Below are 22,794 nucleotides of genomic sequence, written 5' to 3'. Positions count from 1 at the left end.
TACAATTTTCTTCATTCCAACGGTCTAACTACTACTATTCTATTTATTTTCCCTTCCTGCAAAGAAAATAGTTGTTCACACAATTGGTGGAGGGGAGTCTTCAAACTGGTCTTCCTGCCAGAAAGCCTGATTACTATACCAGATAAATAAAAAACAAAGTATTTTATCAATTGTTAAAGATTAGCTTGAAAAAGGCTTGCTTGAAGCACAAACAAAATTCTTTCAGCATTTCTCAGAAACATCTGAGTTTTTTCATATTATGTGTGTCCCCTAAAGTTAGAGTGAATTAATGGCACTTTTCTTAAAGAACGTTTCGTGCTTATCCCCCTTCTCTATTTAAAATGCAGAAAAAGCCAAATAATGTGAGATACAGTAAAAAGCACATAAATGAGTAACTGTCAAACAGACAGAGCTATTAAAATAATAAATCTTGCATATCCAACTGTGACACATAATACTATATACCAAACCTTTTAAATGCTTGAAATAAAAGACAAAATGTAATGAAATCTCAAACTGTTTAATGAATACAACTGATGAAAACCTTACATACGGCACACCAAAATGAACTTGGCTGTAAAGATAAAAAACATCATTCAAACATCCAGACTAGTCATAATAGTTCAGCATTCTGTTCCAGGAATTGCAGCTTCTGTGTTTACAAAATGTGCCTTCATCCAAAGAGCTTGTACATTCTTTTCAATGAACTAAGCAGATCTCATTCTGTAAGTACAGATTATCTCCTTCTAAAAGTAATAGGACTCTTCATGAGAGTAAAGGCACATGCGCAACTAGGATTAACATTTCTAATCTGCCTTACAATGCACATATTTTTTAAACAGACTAATTAAAATAAAGGGATGGAGTAGCTAGGAAAAGCACTTACTTTTGATGTACGTTGAAGTTGATCTCCTACATATGTTTTACGGAACTGATCCAAAAACCAGAGTATTGCAAGTTCCACTTTCTCATTGCTAGAACGTGATAACTGGGCATCCATCAAGGAAATCAGTTGAAAGACTCTGAAATGAAAAACGGGACATGTCTGTTTACCCTTGATACTCAAACAAAAAAACAAACAAAACTGCTGGCATTTCACTGAACATTAAATATGACTTCTTCGTGCGCTTTATCAAAAGTAATTTATCCATCCATCCAATTTATGTAGCCTAGTTCCTCTTTAGAAAAAAGGCTTGGTGATTGCACCATTGAACTCTGATTATCAAGGAGCATGAGTTCTCTGAATTTACCACAGCATTTATACAATATTATTTAGCTTTTGCATAATCCACAGAAAAGCCAACTCCAGCTACAATCCTGAATTGGGTTCCAGAAACTTATAGGTTAGAAAACAGTAGAGAGTTAAAATACTAGAGTAGCTACTCATGAATCTATGCCAGTGAAGGTCATAAACATTTCTTTATGGATTACAGGTAGTCCTCCTTTAGCAACTACCTCGTACAGTGACTGTTCCTCACTTATGAAGGTGATGAAAAATTAACTTTATGACCAATTCTTATATGTACAATCTTCCATATCTGTAAAGCAAAGGAAAGATGATGACGAGCACAGTCATGGTGTCACTTAGCAACCAAGTTGCTGTACTCGCTAAATGAGGACGACTTGTATAAACATTTGATTAAAGCCACTTTGAATCACCAATACCATGCAGTGATGGACAGTTTTTAAAAGAATTAATTCATGAAGAACAGATACAATGTTCAGTACCTCCACCGTTGAATGATGGAAGCAAACAAGGCCTATTATATCATGTGCTCTGCTGGTTTATCAATGTAGCCATTGTTCCCAATATAACTGTAGATGCATCAAGGAAAACCCTGTTTTTAAAATCAAACTGAATGTCAACACCACCATACATAGCATGCTCAATAATGAACTCAGCTCCTCTTCCAGGTGATCTTAAGCAAGGTAATGTTTGAAAATCCATTCTCAGCAGGGTCTGTATTGGGGGCTCATTAGCAAAATTTCTTATATCACAAACACGTTTAAAAGCTGTTTAACCGTCCTCTAAAATATGATTTTATTCAAATATATTTTATTCTTGTGACATAGTTTTATTCTATTCATACATACCGACAGGATAATTCACCATCCATTGCATCATGTTCATCAGTACTGGTGTAAGTTAATCTTCCTCCTACAACAGTTCCAACAAGATAAACAAGCCATGCCAAACGCCCTGGAATGCAGGGGGAATGAAAAAGAAAAGGAATTTCCCATGAAATATTTGCTGTGAATTCCCATAAAATATTTGCTGTGGATTCTAATGCTTACTAGCAAATTATGGAAATAAGAAAAAAAGCAGGTAATTTTCTGAGGCCATTCAGTGATATTCATGGGAAAACAAGGATGGGCTAGTTGACATTTACTGATCAAAATATTGATACTCACTTATGTTACACTGAACTATTAAAACAAACATTGTCAACCATACCAAGTTTCTAATCTTTCTCATATTCTTTAGTTGAGACTTTAATTCCATGGTTGTGATTTGTTAAGCTCTGCTGTTAGGTATTATGTACTTTACTTTCACAACTATTTTTAACTACTCATCTTATTCAACAAATTTTAAAATCTGCTGCTGTTTCCGGCAATTTTTTGTTCCAGATTTAGCCTTCAAAAAGAACATTTACTGGGCAGGATATAAAAGCATACTGGATTTTTCTTTTCCTTAATTTGTGATCAAAATACCAATACATATGTCTAGCTTTACTTACTGCAATTCACTTGCTTCTACTGCCTTATAGATCTCTTGACAAATGCTGGAAATTCATTCTACTCTGATTTACCCATTAGCCTTTAACATGTTACAAGCATCCAATCAAAGGAAGCATCAGGAACCAATGCTTCAATTAAAATAACAAACATGGCAACCCAGTCATTACACAAAACTATATGCATGTGATATCACACACATAAAAAAGGGGTAGAGTTTGTTGCACAGTTTTCATCATTCACTCCCTCCCCACAAGGACATCTCTGCTTGCAACCTAATATTTAAAAGATCATCTCTGCAGAAGAGATGACTCTTCAGTTGAAAGCTTGTGTAAGGATGAGTTCAGCAATTATACCTACTGACCTGATTCAAGGTATCTTAAACTGTGGATCATAAGCAATTGAGAGCAGATTCATCAATTTTTAAACAAAGGCCTAGTCATGAAGTTCTGCGTATTAGTAAACTTACAAATTTGTCTAATGTATCTGTAAATTTTGGAGTGTATCTAGAAGAATGAAAGTCAAGAACTGCAGTATTTTTATCAATTTATTTTAAATTTCTAGCCTTTCAGAATGGGTGATGTGGGAAAAGCTAACATTGATTAATCTACCAATAGTGCTAAGAAGGTCTAAAACAAGGAAACATTTACTTTCTCTCTTTCTCATTTATATAACTCCCCATCTCATCAAAAGTGACCCTGGGTGGCTATAACTATGGAACTTTCATATCTATTGGTTTTTGCAGGTATCTTTTACTTTTTAAAGTTGAGAAAAATGGCTCCAATTGTCTGAAAACACAGCAGTTTGTTGAGAGTATAAAGTCAAGCAAAATAAAATGAAATCTAGAAACAATTTACGCAAAATACTTGCAAGGTTCTATCATTTGATTTACACATTAAAATTTAATTATTAAAAGAAAGTGATGTATTTATTCCTTGTCTACTCCTAATGCCAGTGAAATCATTTATTTTACTATAAGTGTCCTAGAAATTCATTTATCATTTTAAGAGGTCACAGTATTAAAAAGTTGAGAACACTGACACCAGAATGGGGTATTTCAAACTGTGGTTTGAAAAGGTTACAAAATTGTTTATAATAATTAGTTTGTACACATACAATATATGAAGTGGGGGAGAATCAACGACAGTTAACTGTTCAACATTGCTGAGGAGATAAGCCTGTTTTCCACTACCCAGCCTATTGTAACCTGGCAAAGATAGGTTAAAGCACAACTTTACTATCTGCAGTAAGATAGTTATAATTTGAGGTAAACAGAAGTCTTAATCTCGGTACTACAATTTGGGATCTTCCATAACATTTGGACTATGTCTCCCCTGTTCACATACAATGGAGTTGACAAAAATTGAATTCCCAAACCCAATGGGCACAGGGTTTTTCAAACTATGCTTGATAAGTGAAAACAGTTACACTGAATGTAGGACTGCCTCTTGATTGGGATTCTAGGATATATATTTTTTTTAAAAAAACTGATTCAGAACATACCTCTCAAGACAGTGATAAGCATTTTCTGAATTTTTGACACACTGAGCACAAAAAGATTAGCCATCACTGAGTTAAAAGACAGGTTTTTATACTCTGCTGGCCCCTAAACTCTTGAATCACCTGCCTAAGTTAAAGAAGTCTATATTCCCATAACGATTTTGAAAGGCATTGGATGATTTTAACAACTGACTACTGTTACTTTTAGTTTTAAAATTTCTGCAATTATTACTGCTTTGTTATTAACCCCACTGAGCTACTGTCAAAAGTCTAAAATATTTTAAATAAAGCAAAATAAAAGTATTTGGAATTCAGCATTTTTAAGATCTAAGTATCTAATATGACAAACCATAATATAAAATTTGGCATTTGCTTTATTGACAACAGTCAAATGTTATTAGATGCTTAGATACTCAGTATTTCACTAGTAACAATTCCACAATTTCACCATATCTGAATGTATGAATACTGTAAGACTGAAATTGAGAAAGTCATAACATGGATTGATAACCACCTCAAAATGTAACATTAAACTCAAAAGTACTTCTGTCAGCACAAAGAGTATTTCACTAATAATCTTGAGTTGGTCCCTGTACACAGAAAATAAAATTCATTTTCCTTTGCATTTGTGCTTACTTCCTTGCTCAAAACATTCAGTATTGTTCTTTTCCAGCTGCTAAAGGAGAGTATTTTTTCTTTACCAAAATAATTATTGCAGTAATAATCTGTAATTATGTTTTATAACAGCAATAATCCCAAAGAAATCAGTCATTACCATAGATCACAAGTAATCGTTAACTACTGTTAATGACCCATTTCTTGGGGATTATTGTTTTAGCAAACCATGACTGCTTCACAATCGATACAAAGAGCAAGACAATATAATAAAATGAGGTCTTAATATTATATTAACTTATTTTGGAACATTAAAAGCCATTAAACATCTAAATTAAAGTGTGCATAACTAGGGGAGGTAACATTTATTGTTCTGAGCTAGCAGAAATGTTTACTCCACAGAAAAGAAACTGAATATTACATAAAGACTAGCAGAAATATAAACCAATGTCAAAATTATTTCTAATAGTAATTCAAAATCACTGACTTTTTTCTGGAAAAAAAAGCAGCTAGGCTTTGGCCACACAATTTCTGGGCTTAAGATATTCAGAATCTTTAATTTATTTAAAGAACTAAATGAATATTATTCTGGAAAGATGTGTCGTCATTTTAATTATCATCATAATCCCTTCTATATTGCTTTATGAACATTAAAATCACTCTGCGTGCATTATCTCAAAATTCCTTACAACTCTGTAAATTAGGTTATTTTTATTACCCTCATAATGTACACCAAGGACGGATGCGGGGGCCAAGACAATACTTTTCAAATGAGTCCCTAATAAAGGTACTAATGCATGTTTACATAACAGCATTATTTCTGAGTGACTAAAAAAAAAGGCAGTCACTATAAGAGAAAATATACCTTTCTTTCTTTCATCGTAGAGTGAAGAATATAAGGGTGTTTGTCTTGTAATATTTCTGTTAGCTTATGGCTCTCTCTTACCATTAGGCCTGCCCTGGTAAGCCTGAGATGAAGCAGCCTTTACCCATTATATGCTGCCGCCACTTTTGTTGTCATTGCTAAAATATCACCACTTTTCCCCTTATGTCACTGTAAAATGGAAAAATGTTAAATCTAAAACATTTTTCACACTAAAATTAATTTTATACTATGTTATGCCTATGTTCAGTCTAGAACAGGGTCCCCAAACCCCGGTTCATGGATCAGTACCAGGCCACGGCATGCCAGCAATGGGGCCGCACAAACAAAGCCCCATCCGTGGGATGCAGGCAGCACACAAAACCATGCCCCCTCTGGTCCGCAGAAAAACCTCTCTCCACAGAACCGCTCCCTGGTGCCCAAAAAGTTGGGGACCTCTGCTCTAGAAGGGAATGTTGTATGAGCTTGAATGCAATGACAATTGATAATCTCAACCCTCCCTTGCTAAAATGTGTTATGTGAAAGCCTCAGTTGACCAAAGCCATGATAGGGACAGAGGTAAATATCTACGATTCCATCTGATAATAATCTGGCACATGAGCTATTGCGACATGGGTGTAAGAGAAATAAATGATAATTTATTTATTCAGGCTCTTTGAAGGACCACCTCTCCCCTTATTACATTAACCAGGCCTACCAGGACGGGAAAGCAGGGTACATTACGTGTCCGATCAATTAGGGATGGTGGGACCACGAGAAAGAGTGTTCTCAATGGTGGCCTCCTTCCTATGGAAGGAGGTATGGATGGCCTCCCCTGTGCTGCTTTTCTGAAAGAACCTAAAAACGTAGTTACCCATTAAGCAAAATAAACAGATGCTCAGGCCATCACTGGAAGAGGAACACCAGAGTTTTTTTTCTTCTTCTAGCTATTATGCCCTTAAATCTTTCACTGCCACGTTCAACTTTAGCTTTCAATAAATTTTCTTAATTTTCCCCATGTAACAACTTCATTTAAAAATGCATTAAAATGTTTTAAAAATTGCCTTTTTTCTATTGCTCTAGTTATAAGTAAATAATTTGCTTATTTTACTCATTGCTATTTTGTGTTAAACAAATATTTTTTATTTTTTATTTTTGGAAAAAAAACAGCTTCTATTTAACACAGTGGTGAGATCTGACCTGGGAAAATGTCCTGAAAGAAAACTGAAGTTTAAATTTCTTATTTCACCTTTGGAACTTATTGAGTCTTAATGTCTAAGTGACGGAAGGGCTGAGGGGCGCCATAGTTGGGCTGTACTAAGGGCATCTGGCCCTAAGTAAAATGTATAGCATTAGATGTTCTCCATTCAACAATATCGCTTATCCTAAAAAGGAATGTCATGATGGGATGTATATATGCATAACTTATATTTTTAAAAAAACAAAAGCGGCAGTTTTTACATGAAAAATCATAAGTAGTTTTTTAAAAGCCACTTCATAGGGGAATGGGACAACTTGCCACAACGTGCTGCGGCCAACTTGCCATGGCCAACCCTCCAGTCAACTTGCTGCAGGACAACTCTCCACAGCCAACCTGCCATGGGACAACTCTTTGCGGAACAATTTAACAATTCTATTTAATTATTTAAAATAAATATTTTAATTTTTGTTGATCACATTTCATTTTGTCTCTCCTTCTGCTTCCTTTTTTAATGATTCTATTCCACCATTTCTTTGTTATTAGTGTAATTTTTGTCCAGCAACGAGTTGGCCAAGGCGAGTTGGCCACGGTGAATTCTCATAGACCCCTTTGTAGCTGTAGTTTCAGTGAAATGGGGAGGAATCAATTCCTTCTTTCTCCTATAGCCTCCTGACCTACAATTTTGTCCTAAAAGTTTGGAGGATTCCCCTCAGGCAGGGATGAGAAAGAAGATAGAAAAAGTTCAACTGTTTGTATACCTCTATACGATATTGGATTTTTTAAAAAAAATATTATTTCTTCTTGTACTAAAAACTGATTAAAAAACAGCTAAGTGAGCCAAACATATGTGGCAGACATATGCACAATTAAAATCAGAAAAATAATACATACTAACCTTCTTGAATTGAGATTGCCAGAGGATTTCTACTAGATGACTGCAACAACTTCTGATAGTTTTGTGCATTTTGGTCAAACAACTGTACAAGAAGAGCACAAGTCTTTTCATATTCACATCTACTAACTGTACATAGCTGCTCTAACTGCTGAAATACTGTGGCTGTATCATCCAAGGGATCATCCAAACCTTCCCTAAAATCCATATAAAAATTATAATGGACAATGTGAAAATCACTGGACAGTTTGAAATGAATTACAATCAGCATCCACAAACTAACAGCTGAAATCAGCACAACCTTGTCAAAAGGAAGTGCTTTTTAAAGGATGAAAGATGGTTGATTAATTCAACAAGGATGAATTTGCCCTTTTTAAATAAATGAAACATGAGAAAATTTACACTGGAACAAATTGATTTCAGAAGCACCTTTTTTTTTAATTTCAGGAACAAAATTTATGCAGTTACCTGAATTAAAAACAGATATCAAGAAAGAAAAAGTATCGTTGTGCAATAGAGCTACTTATGAAGCTACAGAGAATTGTATTCTCGATTACCTTATAACCATGGAAACAGATTCCAATCTAGAAGTAATGTATGCCTTTGTGATTTCAGGTGCATAGGTATCTAAGAGATGGGGTTCTGATGATTTCACAAAAGGAACTGAGGCAACCATTCTTTGCCAAAGGGTTAGCAAGTAATGAACGCTGTTTGGTGCAAATTCCCAGTGCTATAAAGAAAAGAAATGAGATTTTCATTAGAGTAAGTTTCAATCCAACGTGAACAATTACAAATGCTATTTGTGATTTTTTTCTCCACTTCTTGTTAGGAAAACGCATGAGTATGTATTATAAAAAAGAGATAGAGCCCTAAATTGACAACCCTAGAATATTCTTGGCAGATAAAAGGTAAACAATCACTCATCAAACTCTATACATCCCCTTTTAAAATAATCAAATCAATCACCAAAACATTCTATCATTACCTCACCTGTAAACTAGTAATAGTGAAACTTGCTATCAGTCTAATAACTTCTGGATAATCTTTCACAACTACCAGTTCTCCAAGTTGATAATTGGTTTTCAATCGAGCCAAAAATCGGCAGAATTCATGATAGTTACCAGGATCTGATAAGCCCTAAAATTATTAAAAATAACAGTTATTCATTATGAGACTTCTAGAGAAAAATAATAGATCTACACAAAAAGAAGATAGCAGTCCATTCCCAAATTAAAAATTAATTATTGTCATTGTGTATGCCATAAATATTCAAACAGTTCTGAAACAAACTATTTTGTGAAGTCAGTCACCTAAGAATTATCTGCATGATCGAAATTTGGAGTGGGAGTAGAAGCTGTGATTCCTCATAGAACATCATAATAGGATAGATATGCAGTGTATTGAAGGGAAAATCAGCACTATTAAGAATACAACAAAATTTACTGTCACTGCAGAGGCACAGGGAAGGAGTAAAATAAATATGGGGTGATCAGGAATAGGGCAATTAATGCACCAGCCAGGCAAATTTCTAAATATATGAATAGCTAATATCCGTGTATGCAGAAGTCTTGTAAGTCAAATAAGTGATAAAAGCCTTTTATGTTACAAATGCTTTACTACACACACCCCGCTTCCCACAAACTAGCCAATAAGATCTCAGTGCATTGCTATTTTAATACATATCAAATTTGTACAATCACTCAGTCATATTTAATAAATAAAAATAAGAATGAAATGAAATGAAATATCCTAGGATTCAGGCTACAGAACCTTTAGTAAATCAGGAACTAGGATTACAGCATAAATTTACTCGGGCAAAAGAAAGTTAAGTTGTTTTACTCTTTTATGATCTAAAGCAATTCAAAATCTATGGGCTATTTCTCATTCCCAAGTTAGATCTCACAACATGGAAGTCACTTTGCAAGCTACAAACCACAACTGAAGCATGTGTATGCATCTCCTATTCCTTCATTGTAACAAACCATATCATACTTCTCAGTTTAAAGCTTACTACCATGAACTTAGTAACAACTGCACTTTAAAAGCCTTTCCCCCCCAGAAATTATACAACATTTGTTGTAAAGAGCCCATTGCACACAAAGAACTTGTAAATTAGCAGGCTGTTTCATCTTTCCTATAGTTCCTTCATTCCTCAGTTTCCCACAAACCTACAAAGCAATATAATAGATATTTATTCAAAATGGAGATCATTCTCTCTAATTATGAACAAAGACACCTTGCTCTGTTTTTAAGGATCCTCTCCTCACGATGTCTCCTTAAGGATTCTCTCCTCATGATGTCTCTCCTCTGTCTCATTCCCAGACCACTGTAGAGGCAGCACTGAGTTGATAATCACCGCTTCACTGTTGTTCTCCCTCTTCGTAGAGTACAAATCTTACTATATAAGCAGTCTATAGTACTGTGGTCACAAGGGTGATGATGTTGAAGGTTAGGGGCAAAGATATGCCCAGTGCCTGCTGGCCATTTAATTCTGCCGTGGACATGCCACCGTTCCATTCAGTTGTCAGGTGCTGTCCCCTATGGGCTCCCTGAAAGACAACTCATCTATCTACCTTGCCTACCTTTCTTCCACTTAGGCACCGAAATATACCTTTCTACTAGAGTAACATTTTTAATGGAAGACTACTGTTTACCTGCCCTCTTACAATTATAATCCTTACAATTAATCCCCTGAAACAGGAGATTTCTGCCAAAAAATATACCTACAGTGTACACAAATTCCCATAGATATTGCTCATTAAAAATAGGGATGAATTTAAACACTAAAAATTATACAGGTTTCTTGCACAACCCGCCCCCACCCACCCCATGTCTATGTTTATGGAATGTCATTTCTCTTCAATAGTTTGGAATAAAATGTGCATGTTTTGCTTGTTGAAAGATAAAGTGTGAAAGGCAACGGTAAAAATTACATTTTAACAAATGCCTTCCCTTATTAAATCTGGAGTTAACCAGACAAAACCAGCAACAAACAGCCATAAGGTGAACTGGTTGCTAAATGCCCAAAATGTGATCATGTGACCACAGGGTTTACATGTGCATCTGTGTCCAACAACTTCGAAATCAGGTCAAGAACTACCTGTAGGCAGATAAAATTGCTAAGATTTGGATCTGGGCACTGGAGGTATAGCTTCGCTCAATTATTTGGGAAGAGCTTGAGTCTGGAACTCCCAAAAAAGAGGACAGTATTCTTTATGCTGTGCAATGGTGATGGCCTCTTTGAGAGGTGGTGGTACACACACACACACACTCAATGAGCCTTCCTGGACACAACCAGTCCAGTCTCCAACCTTCCTTTTGAGGGGAAGGCTAACGAAAATGGATGGCTTAGTTATAACTTGGAGGAAACAGGCTAGCTAGACCTTTTTCAGTTAAGTTCTACCTATGATGCAAATCCCCTTCATGGATTACTGCCTTGTCGTGGTGAAGGGGCTTGCATAATTCAATGAAGCTATGAGCTATGCCGTGCAGGGCCACCCAAGACGGACAGGTCATAGCTGAGAGTTCTGACAAAACGTGATCCACTGGAGAAGGAAATGGCAACCCACTCCAGTATCTTTGCCATGAAAACCCTATGGACAGTACCAAAAGGCAAAACGATATGACGCTGGAAGATTAGCCCCTCAGGTCGGAAGGCGTCCAATATGCTACTGGGGAAGAGCAGAGGGCTAGTACTAGTAGCGCCAGAAAGAATGAAGCGACTGGGCCAAAGCCGAAAGGACGCTCAGCTGTGGATGTGTCTGGTGGTGAAAGGAAAGTCCGATGCTGTAAAGATTTTTTCTCCATAGGAACCTGGAATGTAAGATCCATGAATCAAGGAAAGCTGGACGTGGTCAAACAAGAGGTGACAAGACTGAACATTGACATCTTAGGTATCAGCGAACTAAAATGGACAGGAATGGGTGAATTTAATTCAGATGACCATCAGGTATACTACTGCGGGCAAGAATCCCTCAGAAGAAATGGAGTAGCCTTCATAGTCAATAAAAGAGTAGGAAAATCAATACTGGGATACAATCCTCAAAATGACAGAATGATCTCAGTTCGAATCCAAGGGAAACCATTCAATATCACAGTAGTCCAAGTCTATGCCCCAACCACCAGTGTTGAAGAGGATGAAATTGACCGGTTCTATGAAGCCCTACAGCACCTTATAGAAGTAACACCAAAAAATGATGTCCTTATCATCATGGGGGATTGGAATGCTAAAGTAGGAAGCCAAAAGATAACTGGAATAACAGGCAAGTTTGGCCTTGGAGTACAAAATGAAGCAGGGCACAGGCTGATAGAATTTTGTCAAGAGAATACGATGGTCATAGCAAACACTCTTTTCCAACAACCCAAGAGACGGCTCTACACATGGACATCACCAGATGGTCAACACAGAAATCAGATTGACTATATGCTCTGCAGCCAAAGATGGAGAAGCTCTATACAGTCGGTAAAAACAAGACCAGGAGCTGACTGTGGCTCAGACCATGAGCTTCTCCTTGCAAAGTTTAGGCTTAAACTGAAGAAAGTAGGGAAAAGCACTAGGCCACTCAGGTATGAATTAAATCATATCCCTGTTGAATATACAGTAGAGGTGACAAATAGATTTAAGGAATTAGATCTGATAGACAGAGTGCCTGAAGAACTATGGACAGAGGTTCGCGACATTGTAAAACAGGTAGCAACCAAAACCATCCCAAAGAAAAAGAAATGCAAGAAAGCAAAATGGCTGTCTGAGGAAGCTTTGCAAATAGCTGAGGAAAGGAGGGAAGCGAAAGGCAAGGGAGAAAAACATAGATATGCCCAATTGAATGCAGAATTCCAGAGAATAGCTAGAAGAGATAAGAATGCCTTCTTAAATGAACAGTGCAAAGAAATAGAAGAAAACAATAGAATAGGGAGGACCAGAGATCTTTTCAAGAAAATTGGAGAGATGAAGGGAACATTCCATGCAAAAATGGGCATGATAAAGGACCAAAATGGCAGGGACCTAACAGAGGCAGAAGAGATTAAGAAGAGGTGGCAAAATTACACAGAAGAACTATACAAGAATGAGCTTAACGTCCCAGATAATCACAATGAGGTGGTCACTGACCTCGAGCCAGACATCCTAGAATGTGAAGTGAAGTGGGCCTTAGAAAAGCTGAGCAACAACAAAGCTAGTGGAGGTGAAAGTATTCCAGCTGAGCTATTCAAAATCTTAAAAGACAGTGCAGTAAAAGTGCTACACTCAATTTGCCAGCAAATTTGGAAAACTCAACAGTGGCCACAGGATTGGAAAAGATCAGTTTACATTCCAATTCCAAAGAAAGGCAGTGCCAAAGAATGTTCAAACTATTGCACCATTGCACTCATTTCTCATGCTAGTAAAGTCATGCTTAAAATCCTACAAGCTAGACTTCAGCAGTATGTGGATCGAGAACTACCAGAAGTACAGGCAGGATTTCGAAGAGGCAGAGGAACTAGAGATCAAATTGCCAACATACGCTGGATCATGGAGAAAGCTAGGGAGTTCCAGAAAAACATCTACTTCTGCTTCATTGACTATGCTAAAGCCTTTGATTGTGTGGATCATAACAAACTGTGGCAAGTTCTTAAAGAGATGGGAGTACCAGACCATCTTATTTGTCTCTTGAGAAACCTATATGCGGGTCAAGAAGCAACAGTGAGAACTGGACACGGAACCACTGATTGGTTCAAAATTGGGAAAGGAGTCCGGCAAGGCTGTATACTGTCGCCCTGCCTATTTAACTTATATGCAGAGCACATCATGAGAAAGGCAGGGCTAGATGAATCAAAAGTTGGAATTAAGATTGCTGGAAGAAATATCAACAACCTAAGATACGCAGATGATACCACTCTAATGGCAGAAAGTGAAGAAGAACTAAAGAGCCTCTTGTTGCGGGTGAAGAAGGAGAGTGCAAAACTTGGGTTGAAACTTAACATTAAGAAAACCAAGATCATGGCATCTGGCCCTCTCAATTCCTGGCAAATCGATGGGGAAGAAATGGAGGTAGTGACAGATTTTGTTTTCCTGGGCTCCAAGATCACTGCAGATGGGGACTGTAGCCAAGAAATTAAAAGACGCTTGCTCCTGGGAAGGAAAGCCATGGCAAATCTAGACAGCACACTAAAAAGCAGAGACATCACCCTGTCAACAAAAGTGCATATAGTCAAGGCTATGGTCTTCCCAGTTGCAATGTATGGCAGTGAAAGTTGGACCATAAGAAAGGCTGAGCGCCAAAGAATTGAGGCCTTTGAACTATGGTGCTGGAGAAGACTCCTGCGAGTCCCTTGGACTGCAAGGCGATCAAACCGGTCAGTCCTAGAGGAGATCAATCCTGACTGCTCTTTAGAAGGCCAGATCCTGAAGCTAAAACTCAAATACTTTGGCCACCTAATGAGAAGGAAGGACTCACTGGAGAAGAGCCTAATGCTGGGAAAGATCGAGGGCAATAGAAGAAGGGGACGACAGAGAATGAGGTGGCTGGATGGAGTCACTGAAGCAGTAGGCGTGAGCTTAAATGGACTCCAGAAGATGGTAGAAGACAGGAAGGCCTGGAGGAATGTTGTCCATAGGGTCGCGATGAGTCGGACACGACTTCGCAGCTAACAACAACAACATGATGCAAAACTACCATTGATTACACTTGGGGAGGACCTATGGCAGAACCAGGATGAGAGAGATACACCCATCCTGGTTCTTCTTCATCCCTCAACAACTTTTCACGCCATCAGCCATAATATCTAGACCAGGAGTAGGCAACCTTGGCTCTTTTATGACTCATGGACTTCAACTCCCAGAATTCCTGAGCCAGCCCTGATCTAGACCAACTGTAGGAAGTATTACAGTAGTTTTCTTTTCTCTGTGGCTGGTTCCAGTCTGTAATGGAAAGGGAAAGCTCATACAGTTAGTGTTGATAGGAGGAAAAATGCTGAGTCCAATGCACCTGGTTTGCATGATGCCCTTGGCTTAATGGTCTCATCCTTCCTATTTTAACGACTATATGAGGACGTTGGTCATGCTGATGACACTCAGTTATACTTTATGTCTGCAGACTGGTTGAGTGATACTGTTGAAGTAGTGTCCCAGTGCGTGGAGGTTGTGAAGATCTGGATGGAAAGGAACAATCTCAGAATCAACCCTAGCAAGACTGAGTAGCTATGGTAATTGGGGATCTACCATCTCTGACTCTTGATTATATTAATTTGTTTGCACCTAGTATGCTACTAAGGCTTGCTGCTTAAAAAATAATACTCACTGCAGCCAGTAGGGTTTTTGCCCAGGTTCACCTTGTGCATTACACATGTCCTTTCCTCAGTCAGGAGACCCTTCTTCCAGTCACTCATGCTTTTATCATCTCACTGATGAACAATGGCAATTTGCTCTACCTTGGGCTGCCCATTAAAACCACTGAGAAATTGTAGCTGGTACACAAAACAGCAACAAAATCAATAATAAGAGGGCCACACCATGCACCTGTAACAGACATGGTCTGTTCCCAGGTTGTTTCTGGATGTAATTTAAGGTGTTGGGTGTTGCTTTTAAAGTCCTACATGGCGTAAAGACTTGTTATTTGAGGAGGCTCCTGTCGTCCATGGTTTCTGTTCACCTTGTAACATTTGGCATACTCCTTATCTCATCAATTAAGCAATGTCATCTAGCAAGACCCAGGAAGCAAACCTTCTGTCTCATAACACTTGCTCTTCGAGGCGCACTTTCTATATTATGGCACTTGCCCTCTGGAAGACCGTCCCCTAGCAAGAGATCTGCATGGTCAACACCTTCCAGTCTTTCGAAAGCATTAAAAGAGGGCTCTTTCTTTAAGCCCTGGATTAGAGCGATGAGAGAAGAACCTTTTGTTTGTTTTTATCTCCATGTAGAGAGCTGTTTGAAGTTCCATCTGGATGACGCTGTCTTTTGGGTTTTATTTCTCTACTGTTTTTATATGGTAGGCAGCCAGAGTTGTTGAAAATGGTAGCTTAGATATTTGAGGTATAAAACATAAATAACATTCTTGCTTGAGTGGATTCTTTCTGAACTAATCTAACTAAAATCAGACAATTTTCTGAACTATTAAACAAGGGTTGAACAAAATCCAGATTGATATGAATTCAGACATAGATAGTGCAAAAATATGAGGCAGATCAGATGAAAAACAGTTGAAAACTGGCATATTTCCCACACTATTATTTCAAATGCCTCAAGTAAAATCTTTAACTATTTTACTAAATGTCCATCTTAATATTTACAATAAAGATATCCTAAGAAAACATGGAACAAATATAACTGGAACTTAAGAGAAAATTGGGGATAAAAATTACCTGAGGATTTTCAAGTATTCTTTTTACTCCTTTGATTAGATTACCAAGATACTTGGCACGTTCTGGATTGCTAAATAGAGATCGTCTTGTAGAAGCAAACTGAACTAAACAGGAAAGTGCCTAAAAGGGAAATAATGATTTAAGAAATGTATTAAGTGGGACATAAATATTGGTTTTTGAACCAAGCAAGAACTTTGCTATTTTGCTTCATTTGTGTTTACTTAAAAACCTTTGGGTCTGCAGCTACAATCGTATACATACCGTATATACTTGAGTATAAGCCGACTCGAGTATAAGCCGAGACCCCCAATTTCACCCCCCAAAACTGGAAAAAGTTATTGACTCGAGTATAAGCCGATCCGCCGTTCTGCAAGCCTGAATACACAGGAATACCCTGTGTGGCCGCGGCTCGTCGGCAGGTCTCCGTTCCTCCTGCCGACCTTTGGGGAGGTTTGGGCGCCTCCCCAAACCTCCCCAAACGTCGGCAGGTCTCCGTTCCTCCTGCCGACCTTTGGGGAGGTTTGGGCGCCTCCCCAAACCTCGGCAGGTCTCCGTTCCTCCTGCCGACCTTTGGGGAGGTTTGGGCGCCTCCCCAAACCTCCCCAAACCTCGGCAAGTCTCCGTTCCTCCTGCCGACCTTTGGGGAGGTTTGGGCGCCTCCCCAAACCTCGGCAGGTCTCCGTTCCTCCGCGCAGACCTGCCGACCTTTGGGGAGGTTTGGGCGCCTCCCCAAACGTCCCCAAACCTCGGCAGGTCTCCGTTCCTGTTTGGGGAGGTTTGGGCGCCTCCCCAAACCTCCCCAAACCTCGGCAGGTCTCCGTTCCTCCGCGCAGACCTGCCGACCTTTGGGGAGGTTTGGGCGCCTCCCCAAACGTCCCCAAACCTCGGCAGGTCTCCGTTCCTGTTTGGGGAGGTTTGGGCGCCTCCCCAAACCTCCCCAAACCTCGGCAGGTCTCCGTTCCTCCGCGCAGACCTGCCGACGTTTGGGGAGGTTTGGGGAGGCGCCCAAACCTCCCCAAAGGTCGGCAGGAAGAACGGAGACCTGCCGAGGTTTGGGGAGGTTTGGGGAGGCGCCCAAACCTCCCCAAAGGTCGGCAGGTCTGCGCGGAGGAACGGAGACCTGCCGAGGTTTGGGGACGTTTGGGGAGGCGCCCAAACCTCCCCAAACAGGAACGGAGACCTGCCGAGGTTTGGGGACGTTTGGGGAGGCGCCCAAACCTCCCCAAAGGTCGGCAGGTCTGCGCGGAGGAACGGAGACCTGCCGAGGTTTGGGGAGGTTTGGGGAGGCGCCCAAACCTCCCCAAACAGGAACGGAGACCTGCCGAGGTTTGGGGAGGTTTGGGGAGGCGCCCAAACCTCCCCAAAGGTCGGCAGGTCTGCGCGGAGGAACGGAGACCTGCCGAGGTTTGGGGACGTTTGGGGAGGCGCCCAAACCTCCCCAAACAGGAACGGAGACCTGCCGAGGTTTGGGGACGTTTGGGGAGGCGCCCAAACCTCCCCAAAGGTCGGCAGGTCTGCGCGGAGGAACGGAGACCTGCCGAGGTTTGGGGAGGTTTGGGGAGGCGCCCAAACCTCCCCAAACAGGAACGGAGACCTGCCGAGGTTTGGGGACGTTTGGGGAGGCGCCCAAACCTCCCCAAAGGTCGGCAGGTCTGCGCGGAGGAACGGAGACCTGCCGAGGTTTGGGGAGGTTTGGGGAGGCGCCCAAACCTCCCCAAACAGGAACGGAGACCTGCCGAGGTTTGGGGACGTTTGGGGAGGCGCCCAAACCTCCCCAAAGGTCGGCAGGTCTGCGCGGAGGAACGGAGACCTGCCGAGGTTTGGGGAGGCGCCCAAACCTCCCCAAACAGGAACGGAGACCTGCCGAGGTTTGGGGAGGCGCCCAAACCTCCCCAAAGGTCGGCAGGTCTGCGCGGAGGAACGGAGACCTGCCGAGGTTTGGGGAGGTTTGGGGAGGCGCCCAAACCTCCCCAAACAGGAACGGAGACCTGCCGAGGTTTGGGGACGTTTGGGGAGGCGCCCAAACCTCCCCAAAGGTCGGCAGGTCTGCGCGGAGGAACGGAGACCTGCCGAGGTTTGGGGAGGCGCCCAAACCTCCCCAAACAGGAACGGAGACCTGCCGAGGTTTGGGGAGGCGCCCAAACCTCCCCAAAGGTCGGCAGGAGGAACGGAGACCTGCCGAGGTTTGGGGAGGCGCCCAAACCTCCCCAAAGGTCGGCAGGAGGAACGGAGACCTGGGGAGGTTTGGGGAGGCGCCCAAACCTCCCCAAAGGTCGGCAGGAGGAACGGAGACCTGCCGAGGTTTGGGGAGGCGCCCAAACCTCCCCAAAGGTCGGCAGGAGGAACGGAGACCTGCCGAGGTTTGGGGAGGCGCCCAAACCTCCCCAAAGGTCGGCAGGAGGAACGGAGACCTGCCGAGGTTTGGGGAGGTTTGGGGAGGCGCCCAAACCTCCCCAAAGGTCGGCAGGAGGAACGGAGACCTGCCGACGTTTGGGGAGGTTTGGGGAGGCGCCCAAACCTCCCCAAACGTCGGCAGGTCTGCGCGGAGGAACGGAGACCTGCCGAGGTTTGGGGAGGCGCCCAAACCTCCCCAAACGTCGGCAAGTCTCCGTTCCTCCGCGCCCTGCCTGCCTGCTTCTTTCCGCTGCGGAAAGAAGCAGGCAGGCAAGGCGCGGAGTTTGGGGAGGTGCGCGCGCACCTCCCCAAACCTCCCCAAACTTCGGCAGGTCTCGGACGGCGGTGGCTTGGGAGAGGTGCGGGCGATCCCGGAAGCACCAAAGCCTCGGCCGCGCACAAGTCCTCGGTAAGTTTTTTTTGTTGACTGGAGTATAAGCCGAAGTGGAATTTTTCAGCCCAAAAAGTGGGCTGAAAAATTCGGCTTATACTCAAGTATATACGGTATTTAAAATATAAAATTTGCCATCAATTTGTATCTATCATCGTGAAAAAAATTCTAATAAGGTAAATTAAAACACAGTAGCATGTGTAATATCTCCAAGATGCCTACAATTGATAGATATCTACATTTTTGTATAAATCAGGTGGTACAGAGTCTTTGGAGAAGGTTTAGGTTTATTAAAGGTTTAGGTTTCATTGAATTTTTATACCGCCCTTCTCCCGAAGGACTCAGGGCAGTGAACAGGGCATATCATAAAACTACAAAAATACAAAAGTTAAAAAAGAATTAAATTATTGCCCACAATAAAAACAATAGAAAATATATATAAATATTAAAACCCTAAATAACTCCCCATCAGGCCAGGCCAGCTTGTTCAAATAAATGGGTCTTTAACCCGCGCCGGAAGGAGCGGAGATCCGGTGCCATCCGGAGCTCAACCGGCAGCTGATTCCACAAAGCCGGAGCGCCCACAGAGAAGGCCCTCCCCCTGGGGGCCACCAGCCGACATTCTCTGACTGGAGGCACCCTGAGGAGGCCCTCTCTGTGGGAACGCACAGGGCGGAGGGGAGTCGATGCCGGCAGCAGGTGGTCCCCGAGGTATTCCGGACCCATGCCATGTAAGGACTTAAAGACCATCACTAAGACCATCACTAAGGGCGGGATATAAATGGGATTAAAATAAAAAATAAATAAAATAATGATGTTTTGACTGTAATAGCTATATGAATGCCAATCTGTTACAATGCAACATTTGAACAATTGCAACAATGATAATACAAGGCCAAAACAGAGCACAGGAGTAGGCACAATACTAAAAGAAAGGAAGGAAGAATAGCTAGCCCATCAACCATTCTGTAATGTGTACAACTACCTGTGCGAATGCTGCCTGAAAGTACACACAGAATGGAGTCTCTGAAAATTCAATAATTAAAATGAGTGTATGGAGTCGAGAAACAACCCACCCCTGCTATAAATATTTCAGATTTCTTTCACATTAGACACCCAATCTATTTACTGACCAAAAATAGACAAGTGTAAAGAAATTATGCACTATCATAAAAGACAATTTACATAATAAAATTTGGGGCTGGGCTACATCACTCTGCCCCAATGTTTCAAACTATGAAGAGGAAGGAAGAAAATTTATAACAAACCAAGAACCAGATTTATTTAGTCATAGACCAAAATTCTAACAAAACATCAACCAATAACCATGCAATAAACTAAAATATTAAAAGATAAAAATATAATTAATTGCTTTCCAACAGTGGCGTAGCGTGGGGGGTGCAGGGGGGGCCGGCCGCACCGGGCGCAACATCTGGGGGTGCGCCCATTAAGCTCGCCGGAGGGGGACGATTCTGCTTCGCCGAGGGTCGGAGGAGCGAGTGAGTGGGCGGAGCATAGAAAGCAACCGCATTCGCTGCGCCCAGCTAGAGCGGGATCCCGTCCTCTCGCGGCTGCGGATCGCCTCCTTTCTCGGGTGGGGGTGGGGAGGCTTGGCGGCATCTCGCCTCCCTCTCTTTCTCCCGTCGCGGCTCTCCTCCGCTTGGCTCTCAACCTGCAAGCCCGCCCCCCCGACCCAGCTCCCGCCCCTGTCTCCTCCTTTCCCGGAGGTAAAGGTAACAACTGCAGCCGCCGCACCTGCGGCTGCTTGCTGCTCCTCCTCCTCCTCCTTCTCCTCCTCCTCCTGCCGTATTGACTCTCTGTGGCCACTCGGTTCCCCCTGCAGGAGGCGATCAGGACGCCCCCCCGACACACGTCACCAGCAGCGAGAGTTTCCAGCCAGTCCGGCGAATCTTTGGGGCGAGGTGCCAAAGAGAAGGAGGCGGCTTGGCTTGGATAAGCAGCGTCTGGGCAGAAAATAGGTCAGGCGCCACAGCAAGTATGAACTCCTGGGGTTCAGCCTAAGCAGGCAAAGCTGCAGGGTGGGTTGGTTGGCTTTTCCGGCTTTGGAATAACCTTGGGAAGCTGAGGCATTGTAAGTTGGAAGTCATTGTTTGTTGCCTAACATGTTGGGTCACCCCACACCACATGCTAAGCCATAAACCGTGGTTGGTATCCAGGGTTTAGGACAAGATGGAGAAAACTAGCCAATTGTGGGATCATAAATCTTGATGAAGCCCATCATCGCTCCATGTGATGTATGCACTCAATCTACAAACGTAGTCCAAGCCTATTCACATCTGTTGTAAGGTCATTCTCTCGTGGGGTTTATCTTGACATCCACTAAGAGTGGAACAAACATGCCCCATTAACCATTTTCAACGCCATGTCCTCTCTTTGTCTCATCCTAAATCACAGCTGAGGCACCTTAAAGTTGCCTTGTTTCAGTTTTAAACTAGCATTTTCCCTCTTCTCCAGAGACCCTTTTTTGCCTTGAACCTAACTCAAGGGTAGGCAACCTTGGCTCTTTTATGACTCATGGACTTCAACTCCCAGAATTCCTGAGCTAGTGGAAGAGACTCGAGTGCTAAAATCCACGGGTTAGGGGGCGCAAATTACTTGCCTTGCCCCGGGTGCTGACAACCCACGCTACGCCACTGCTTTCCAAACAATCTATTAGAACTTAATTATACTCTGAGTTTCCTTACAGGGATCATGACTGAATAGAATTTTGCTACCATTTTTGAGATTTCTAAGGACTGAATAAGCTAATAGAAAGAAATGTATTCTCTTCTGCAGTACATTTAAAATGTAGCATTCCTCTTAAAGACTCACTCTGAATTACCTTTACTTTAATTTGTACACCATTAAATATTAGGCTCAGCACCTCAGCCCTAAGAAGCACAATTATAGTGGGAATGTAATTATTTTCAAGATGATTAACAAAAATAATTACACTGAAAGTTTTTTTGCGCGTGAGAGAAATGTTTTTTTTCCTTGCTCTTTCTGGCTATTAGAAGATTAAAACACAATTCCTAAGTAATTGGGTTTCTTAAGTTTGCTCAGATTTCTGTTGATTTTCCATTTATGGAGGACAGTAACACATTGTTTTATGAATCCCACCTCTTGGTTTTTAATTTTTTTAATTTTTCTTCCCTACAGTAAGCTTCTAAGGCTCATAAACTCTCGTTGTTCTGTGTCAGGGAGAAGAGAAAGCAAAACAGACACTGTTTATTTTCTAGAATGGGAGATAAATTCACTTTTTGTTAGGGATTGAATTAGGGAGTTGACATAAAGATTAAATAGAAAATGGACCAGAATACAAATTATTTTAAAATCCTATTATAAAATGAGAATTGGGGCCGAAAACTTTCCACTTAATTCAGACATTCTGCATGTGTGTATACTTGCAGAGCATCATAATTAGTAAGAATGGCAACCCACACTTACTACTTAATTTGTGATTGTTGCATTTTTATTACTAGGGAATAAGAAAGAGTCTGGGACATTTTCTGTTCATGTTAAAATTAACATGTTTGTATGTGATGGGTGAAGAGACCACACTTTTTCCTTCTCCATTTCAGGAAGCAATATGTCTTGGACCAGCTCTGAAAATCAAAATGGGGGAAAACTTATTAAACAGAGTCCCACTTTAGGGTAATGATGGGAGCTAAGATTCAACAAAACTATTTTTCCTTGGCTGCATGTTTGAAATGGTCTCTAGCAGGCATCCAGTTGGCTCCTATTCTGAGCACTTTCTGGAAGCAAGAGAAAAGCAAAGCCACTCTGGAAGGCCTTTGGACCATGATTCTACCTTGGCTGATTACAGTTTGAGTTGACTAATTAAACTACATTCTATGATTCCATTA

At 41.4% G+C, this 22,794-nt stretch overlaps 1 protein-coding gene across 1 annotated transcript in view; it reads right to left on the bottom strand.

Annotated features, from left to right (window-relative positions):
• The window catches only part of RANBP17 (RAN binding protein 17), a gene marked incomplete at its 5' end in the record, with an annotated part of 216,120 nt that overhangs the window by 171,291 nt on the left and 22,035 nt on the right, over window positions 1–22,794 (bottom strand). Inside the window, 6 exons of the mRNA XM_081343844.1 lie at window positions 887–1,022; window positions 2,095–2,200; window positions 7,810–8,003; window positions 8,364–8,536; window positions 8,797–8,943; window positions 16,144–16,263. Of these exons, the coding sequence (XP_081199970.1) occupies window positions 887–1,022; window positions 2,095–2,200; window positions 7,810–8,003; window positions 8,364–8,536; window positions 8,797–8,943; window positions 16,144–16,263 (876 nt within the window). The remainder of the gene's footprint in view (window positions 1–886; window positions 1,023–2,094; window positions 2,201–7,809; window positions 8,004–8,363; window positions 8,537–8,796; window positions 8,944–16,143; window positions 16,264–22,794) is intronic.

The sequence above is a fragment of the Vipera berus genome (assembly GCF_964194415.1).
Source record: "Vipera berus genome assembly, chromosome: 1".
NCBI lineage: Eukaryota > Metazoa > Chordata > Lepidosauria > Squamata > Viperidae > Vipera > Vipera berus.
Note: the sequence above shows the minus strand (reverse complement) of the source record. Positions and strands in the feature narration are given on the sequence as shown.